The sequence below is a fragment of the Merops nubicus genome, unplaced genomic scaffold, assembly GCF_000691845.1.
Source record: "Merops nubicus isolate BGI_N331 unplaced genomic scaffold, ASM69184v1 scaffold14002, whole genome shotgun sequence".
Taxonomy (NCBI): domain Eukaryota; kingdom Metazoa; phylum Chordata; class Aves; order Coraciiformes; family Meropidae; genus Merops; species Merops nubicus.
This window is the reverse complement of record NW_008594344.1, coordinates 11,209-19,366: the sequence shown is the minus strand read 5'-3', so window position 1 is coordinate 19,366 and position 8,158 is coordinate 11,209. Positions and strand designations below refer to the sequence as shown.

Sequence of the window (8,158 nt, the reverse complement as noted above, 5' to 3'; positions counted from 1 at the left end):
TCTCTCTGGTCCAAACTTTATAGGAGTACACTGCAGCCACACTTCAGCCACTAGAAAGGGGGAAGGTGTTTGATTGTGCTAGCTCCTCGGAGTTCTCGTGATGGGCCACTTTACAGGAATGTGGTCTGCTACAAGGTTTATTCCATCTTTTCTCAGCCAGTTCCTGGAGATCAGTGGGTACCCAGGGAAGGTGCTGCAAGGGCAGGACTCGCGTCCCCAGGTGGAGCAGCAGCAGGACACGGCCAGGGCACACCTAACAAGAGGCTATATGCTCTGTTCCTTGGACATGCCCAGCATCTTGGCCATGCTGGCTGCTTTCACATGCTACTCCATGCTGCTGTCCCCAGCTCTCACCCTAGCCAGGGGGCATCAGTCTCTGCCAGTGGGAAGAGATGGTGTTTTGTTCTCCAGCTCGCTCCTGCCCAGCAGCTGATCACATACACACAGGGCCCTTTCAGGTCAGGGAGAGGAGGGTGATGGCATCTGGGAACTCGGGAAACAAAGGGCTCCATTGATGCTGGCTGGAGCCTCATGGGTTTCTGTGAGCCAGGGCATGGCTGGGGTGCAGCTGTGCACTGAGCTGGGGCAGCAGCAATGCATGAGCTAAACCTTCCCTGGCTGGGCTGCATGGGAAACCTTGCTGCCTGCCTGGAGGGAGCTGAAGCTGGGGTGGATGGGGAGAGAGTGGGATCTAGGCTAGAGGCTCGTTTAGGAAGAGCAGCGAGGGTCCTGGCTGTGGGTAGGTAACAGCCTGCTAGCTCTCAGCCAGCGCTGCTGCTCACGGGCACCTAGCTGTGCCTGAAATCTGCCTCTTGGGCACGTTTGCTGCAGACAGGAGAAGTGCTGGGGTTTGAGTGTGGGGCTGGAAGCATCCTTCCTTGACCTGACTTCCCAGAGGCTCCTGAGCAGTTCCTGGGAGGAATTTCCAAGAGAAGCAACACTTGAAACAATAATTTTTGGATAGCTGCTGTGGAAACATGCATCTAAGGGCAGCATTTGCATGATCAGGGGCAGAAAGACTCCAGCCAATATCACCCACCAGCACTGTGCAAACTGTCAATGGCCCTGCAGCAAATGGCACGCCACCACCCACAGTGTGTGCCCACAGGACATGTAGGGCCCTGCAACAGTCGAGACTTCTCTCATGCCTACACAAGACCATCCTGTTTCCCGCGGGGCTCTCTGCAAGCAAAAGAATTGCACATCCTGCAGGACACGCTCACCACGTGCATTGCCTGCTGCGAACCTGCAAGCTTTGCTTCGGCCATGCAGGTTAGTTTTGCTGTGGGCGTGCTGTAGGTGCTGTATGAGGAGATGTGGCAGAGGCTGTAACCGTGTAAGGTGAGTATTAAAGGGCAGCAGCACATCACCAAACACGAGCAAGCGGCTCCTACAAGACTCCAACTTTCCTCTGGGTGGCTGGAGGAGAAAGAGGTTTTATGGGCTCCCCAGCTGGGAACAAAGATTTTGAAGTCATGACTGTGAACTTCATGGCTGGGGTGGGAAGAAGGGATGGTCAGTCCTGCAGAGGCTGCTGGCCCACACATGGGGCTGGTGAGTGCTGTTCCCCTGGGACCTTCTCTGCAGCTTCCCCTTCCCTGATTTATTTTGGCCAGAGCAGGAGGTGTAGAGTGGGAAAGCCACCGCAACAAATGGACAGACAAACGTATATCTTGTTCAGAATGTTCTTAATTTTAATTTATTTTCTTTAATTTTTATAAAATACATCTTGTAAGATAAGTCTCTGAAAACTTACTCCTTTTTATTGTTTGTTAACAAGTTGAAATTCTAGATCAGAAATGAGGGAAACACTTTCAGTTGATTAACTCTCTTTTTGCATGTGTGTGTGCATGTGTGCGTGTGTGTGTGTGTTTTGGGTCTGGGGACAAGGGTGGGAAGGAGGATCTGGTTATTTTTTGTTAAATGGATACTAAAAAAAACCCCAGCAAACTCCCAAGAGAAATAGTGTCGATGTGAATTTCCAGATCTTGACTGGTTTCTCCCCACCCTGCCGTCTCTCCTGGCATTCCCCCTCCTCCCCAGCCCATGTGCGTTGGTAGCCTGGCCAACTTATTTCAGCATTCCTGGCAGCAAGGATCATTCAGATGCTCTGCTCAGCAGATCTACTCCTTTATCCTTGCCCCTGCTGAAACTGGCATTTAAAAAAAGAATCATAATAATACAGACACTAAAAAAAAAGTCCATGCAAGATGGAGCTACAGTCTGCCACTGAAAGTCTTTTGTCCAACAAATAAACACAAAAATTAGCATTAATATGAGGCAGGGAAGAGCAAAACAAAATACCAGTTGGTGGGGAGGACTGGAGACAGCATTTTGGTGGGTCTGGCTGGACCCATGCTACCTGGCCAGAGGGCTTTTCCTCCAGCTGCTGTGGAAAGTGATCATGGGGCAGAGGTTGTGTCCACCAAACTGCTTGCCCTGCTGCCCCACTCCATAGGAAAAGACTGAACTGGCACCAGAAAGGCTCTAATCTGCAGAGATAGGCCATGTTTCTGCATTGTGACAACCAAACTGCTGCCTTTCATGCCCTCCTCAACTCCTTCACGGGTTTCCGCTGGAAGTGAGATGCTGCCAGTCCCTCCCACCCTGGCAGACACAAGGGAGTTGTCCTGACTTGCAGGAAACGGGGGAAAAAGTGAAGGGAAGAGGGAGACAGGACAAGGGAAAGTTAACGTTTGACATGGGTGAGAAACAAATCAAGCTCCCCAACGCAGCAGAGGCTAGAGAAGCAGACGTCACCCCAGAGAAGAGCACCATTGTGAAGGACAAGAGCATGCAGTGAGCACGGCGCTTGCAGGGCAGGGCAGGCAAAGGTGCACAGTCCAGAGAGTCATCCCCTGCCTCCAGAGGAACGGCTCTGGCGTTAGGCTTCTGGGGCACGGCACAGAGACATCCCCTCTCGATCAAACCTATCTGCTGTCTGGAGGGTAAAGCCAAGAGTTCCCCTTGTCTACAGAGACACCAAACTCCTTTAGGATCTAATAGGGGCAGCTGGGTTAGGGCTTTATCAGCATCGGGGTCAGCACTCTCTTCTCTGCAACAGGAAGATCCTTGCCCTGAACTCCCTTTGCCTTGGCTGCAGCAATTTGGTAAATTCATCTTTCTTTGCTAAAGGGGAAAAAAAAAATCTTTCTCTTATTCTCCATCCATGGGTGGTGACAGCAGATAGCTCCAGGAGAGTATCTAGCAATGGTACCACAACCGGGCCAACTTCCTTTTCTCTCTAGGTAGCCTCTTGCTACTCATGGAGCAACCTACATGGATTTCCTCCTCCCAGGAGCATGAAGGCCTTTGCTCATCCCTAGGCAACATCAGGACACTGGAGTAAGTCCCTCCTCTTCTCTGGCTGGTTTTGATGGGCTTGGCCCTAGAGTGAACCGGTTACGGATGAGCAGAGAGAGAAAAGTGCATGAAGAGGTGTCCATTGATGGGAAGCTCTCCTTCCTGGTCACGCTCAGCACGATGGATGCGAGGGAGGAAGAGGAAGGGAGTCAGCAGTGAAGGCAGAGTTAACGCAGGAGACCTGGTGTCAGGTGGCTGCAGTGTTAAAGCCTCAGGGTTAGAGAAAAAAAGGGTGTTTGGTCTAGCTGGGCTTCACCGAGTAAGCTAGAACTTGGTGCCTCGGCCCATCAGCTTGAGGACAGCAAAGTTGTAGGTGGCAGCGATCATGAAGGTCAGCTGTGGGTGGAAAGAGAGTGAGCGAGGAGGACACACGAAGCTTAGGGTGGCCTCCCCCAGCCCAGCACCCCAACAGGGCAGTTGCCCTGTAGAGCCCCATGGCCCTGCTGCACCTGCAGGATACCCCAGTGTCTCATCTCTGGTTTAAAGCAAGAGGAGAGCCAGGGAAAGGCAGAGGACTCAGTGTATGGGCAGCAGGACCTCTCCCTGGTGATCTAAAGCCTTTCCCAGATCCCCTCCTGAAGCCATCGCTACCTTCTTAGGGCCTGAATTTGCCATCTGCCACTTATGTGCCAGAAAATGACACGAGCGCAGGCTCTGTCACATCCACGCCCACCACCTCTGTTGTCCTCTGCCCCCACATCCTGGTCGGTTGGAGAATAGCTGGGCAGGGGGAGCACTGACTCACCAGTGAGACCAGCGTGGCGGCCGCCCCCACAAAGGCCGCAATGAAGAGGTGGAAAGTCATCTGGAACTGCAAGGGAACAAGAGAGAGAGCTCTGAGCTCCACGTGTCAGCTGGGGAGGCCAGTGCCAGGGCCACTCACTGAGGGGAGCACACGTGGGGTGACAGGAGGTTCTCACCTCACTGGTCTTGCAGATGGAGAGCAGGTTGGAGCCACACACCTTGCCAGGGAAAGCATTCCAGGGCAGAACACCTGGGGAGATGGGGAGATGGGTGAGCCGGGCATGGCCGCCAGCCAGCTGCCTCGTTCAGCCTCCTGCAGCCGTGCCTGTCACATCACCCCCAGTGGTTTGTGGCTCTTCAGCACTTGCTGCTGCTTTATCCCAGCCCTGTGCACCTGGGCTCTCTCCTCCAACCCCTCTTGTCCACCCTGAGCCCTGGCATCTGGGCAGTGAACCCGGCACTCACCGTACATCCTGGCATCTGCACACAGGGTGCCAATACTGGCCGAGGTCTTGCTGGGGTTGGCAATGGACTGGCAGGTGGTCCAAGTATTAAAGTAGATATAGACAGGCACAGCAGAGCAGGCAAAGACCAGGAGCCAGATGATGGTCAGGACGTAGGTAATGCCCACAAACTGCAAGGGGCGGGACAAGACAGGGCAGAGCTGTGATTACCAAGCAGCCAGGGACAAAGACAGGGGAGCGCGAGGGTCCCCAGGCAGGAGGGCGTGGGGCAGGCAGGGGACTGCTGCCTGCATCTGGCTCCACGCTGCCCACCAAACCCGGTGGATCCCCAAGCAGCCAACCCCTAAGCAGCCAGCCCCCCAGCAGCCCTTGCAGAGCCAGCACCAGCCCCAGGGTCGTGCCTGGTTGCGTGTGCGTGGGGGTGACAGGGGTGACAGCAGGAAGGGTCCCCAGGCAGGAGGGCGTGGGGCAGGCAGGGGACTGCTGCCTGCATCTGGCTCCACGCTGCCCACCAAACCCGGTGGATCCCCAAGCAGCCAACCCCTAAGCAGCCAGCCCCCCAGCAGCCCTTGCAGAGCCAGCACCAGCCCCAGGGTCGTGCCTGGTTGCGTGTGCGTGGGGGTGACAGGGGTGACAGCAGGAGGGCTGCCACATCCCATGTGAGGGGGGATAACCGTGGCCATGGCCAAGCAGGGTTTGGCCTCTGCGTGAGGGCAGCTGCCAAACCCACCTTGGTGTGCAAATGAGGCTGTCCTGCCCTCCCTCCACAATGCCACCCCGACCGGCCCCTGAGGGAACCGCAGCCTCCCCCTCTGCTCCCCCAGGCCACAGGCCACCCTTGCCAGCACTTTATCATGGTCCCAAAGTACAGCTGAGAGGACAACCCCAGGGGCAGCAGCTGCCTTGGGGTGCCGGCACTTTGGGGGTGTTTGTGGCTCTCCCCAGTGATGCTTAAACATGAAGTGGTTTCATTCAGTGTGGCTCTTTGGGCTGCTTTGGTCCTCAGGGACCATGTCCGGCCTGGGGGAGGGCGACTGGGCTGCGCTTCCCTTTGGGATACCCCAAAACCCGGCCGGCCGCAGTCTCCTGCCCTTTGGCCACACCGAGCGCGGTGAAGCCGCTGCAGGCGCGCGAAGGGGTGCCGAACCCCGGTTAAGATCACCTTGTCAGGATGTCCTAGCCACTTTCCCAAACACTGACACACTCGCTGCAACGAGTGAGCTCGCTGGGGGCCTCGCGCTCCCCTCCCTTTCGGGCCCCCAGTTACCGTTGCGCTGAGGCCCTTGCCACAGATGGTGGTCCTGTAGTCCCCAAAGATTTGCCGGACGGCGCCAGTGGTGTAGAAGCCTTCGGCCAGCAGCAGGGCTCCATAGAGGAAGAAGAAGGAGGCCGTGCCGTAGATGACGTACTGAAAAGCGTGGATGCTGCCAGGGAGAGGAGTGGGCAGGGACGCTCAGGCACTGGGGTGGTGGGAAGGAGCTCAGCCCTGCATGCTGCACGGCCAGGCCGGGCTGGCTGCAGTGACTTACCCTCCCCGTGCCACCCTGAGGGGACCAAAATGGAAGGTGAAACCATGAGAGGAGCGAGCAGAGACAAAGCAGTGGCAAGCAAAGCTGTGGGCCACTGCCAGCTCCCCTGCACCTTCCGTACCTACCAGGTACAGAGGTCCAGCACTGGGCAGGGTCAGATAAAAACAGGCATGGAATGGAATCAAGTAGCACAGAGAGAGATAGAGATCCAGGGGGCCCTGGAGCAAGGGGGGTGACCCCACAGCAGGGTACTTACACATCAATGAGAAACTCGTAGTCCTGGTAGTTTTTGGAAAAGTAGGTCTCAATGAGCTGCTCAGTGCCTGTGAGAGCTTCGTGCCCACAGCCACAAAACAGTGCTACTCCAAAGAAGCACAAGCCAGTGGCAACCAGTGAAGCAAAGGGTGCCCCGATGAGACATCTGGCACAGCACTCAAGCAAGCCTAGGAAGAAGAGAGGTAAGGTGAGGTGAGACTGCCAGGACAGGGAGTGCTCAGAGCCTGCAGCTCAGGAGCTGGCAGGTGTGGGGAAATGAAGGTGCCAGGTCAGAGGAGGGAAGCAGGTTGAAGGAAAACCCAGAAGCAATTCGTTGCAGTGCTGGAGAGCCAAACGCTGAAGCTCCCCTGAGAGCTCTCTGAGCAGCTGGGCAGGACTGCACCGAAGCATGCCCAAGGACAGGGGTGATGGCAGCGGGGGGCACTGGGTCTACAAGGCAGCCTCCAGGTGTGATGCAGTTGGGGAGCCCAGGCGAGCCAGCCATGCTGACCCATGTGAAACAAGATGGCAATAGGAGGAAAAACAAGAGCATAATGCCAGTGGGACCTAGCAAATGAGCTGCAAATGTGTTCCCCACTGCCAGCACAGCCAGCGGCAGGCCACAGCAACGGCAGCTGCCTGCGCTCTTCTTTTGCCCTCCAAGACGGAGAGCAACCCAGCACCTCCACATGCACAGACCCCCGTGGAGACCCAGCAACATGGCCCAGCTTTGGGGCAGCATGGGAGGAACCAGCACACACCCCTGAGCACCAGGGGTGTACTTGTTCCCTGCTCCTGGCAGCTTGGGCTGCTGCAGTCCTGCTAGGCAGGCAGATGTGCTTACGGAGAGGAACCATGTTAGTTCTCCAAACATCAGTGCTTGTGCAATGTATTGAGTCCTCCAGGACAGGGATTTGGCAAGGGGGCACGTGTACCTGTTGTAGAAAAAGTGAGGGCATGTGCCAGTCTGCTGCTTGGATTGCCTAAATTCTGAATTTTGTCAGCAGTGGGGCCATGGGCACCCGCTCCTTCTGCATGTCTGGGCTCTAACACGCAGGATCACTTGTTAAGCTTCCCAATGGGCTGGGTTTGGAAGTGCTCAGCCAGCTGCTCTCCTGCCTAGTTTGGGGGCAGGCAGGGTGGTTTGCACCCACTGGCATCTGGCTCCAGAGCATGAGTTTAGTTCCAGCTAAGCTGCAACAACCTGCTGCCCTGGCTGTGCGGCGCCACTGCGCAGGGAAGCGGCTCCCCTTTCCCAAGATGCAGGCTCTGGCACCCCACTGTCCTGGGCACGAGGGCTGCCTGGGCACATCCCATCTGGGCATAGCGTTTGTGCCTTGAATTCCAAAAAGGCCCCTGTGGGAAGCGTTCCCAAACCCACACTTGCCCCATGGATCCCATAGTCCTTATCTCCTCCCTCAAAGGACAAGAAAGCTGTGGGGTCCTGGCCAGCAATGTCCCCCCTGCCACACTGGGAGCAAGGTTGCACAGTGGCACTGAGGACAATAGGGCATTGTCCTGGCACTGACGCCCGGGCTGCTGCCCCATGTTGAGAGCAAACAGGGAACAAAGGCAGCACTATGGGGGAGCAGTGGGACCCCTCCCGCTTGTTTGCCTTAGATGTGGCATGTCCGGGGGGGGTCTTGCTCCTCCTGGCCATCGCTGCTCCCCAAACTTCACTGAGACCTACGGGGCAGCCCTGCACACCCAGTGGGATGCTGGGCTAAACATGCCTTTTTCTTTCTAAAAAAAAGTGTTTGGCCACCTGGGAAGTGGCATGGCAGGTGCCTGGGGCTGGGGCAT

At 56.3% G+C, this 8,158-nt stretch overlaps 1 protein-coding gene across 1 annotated transcript in view; it reads right to left on the bottom strand.

Moving 5' to 3' along the window:
• Positions 1-1,671: 1,671 nt before the first annotated feature.
• Positions 1,672-8,158, bottom strand: part of PLP1 (proteolipid protein 1) — a 7,386-nt gene continuing 899 nt past the window's right edge. The window contains exons 2-7 of the mRNA XM_008935754.1: positions 6,357-6,543; positions 5,734-5,995; positions 4,573-4,741; positions 4,284-4,357; positions 4,109-4,174; positions 1,672-3,699 (exon numbers count right to left, since the gene is read on the bottom strand). Coding sequence (XP_008934002.1) covers positions 3,628-3,699; positions 4,109-4,174; positions 4,284-4,357; positions 4,573-4,741; positions 5,734-5,995; positions 6,357-6,543 — 830 coding nt within the window. The 3' untranslated portion in view covers positions 1,672-3,627. The remainder of the gene's footprint in view (positions 3,700-4,108; positions 4,175-4,283; positions 4,358-4,572; positions 4,742-5,733; positions 5,996-6,356; positions 6,544-8,158) is intronic.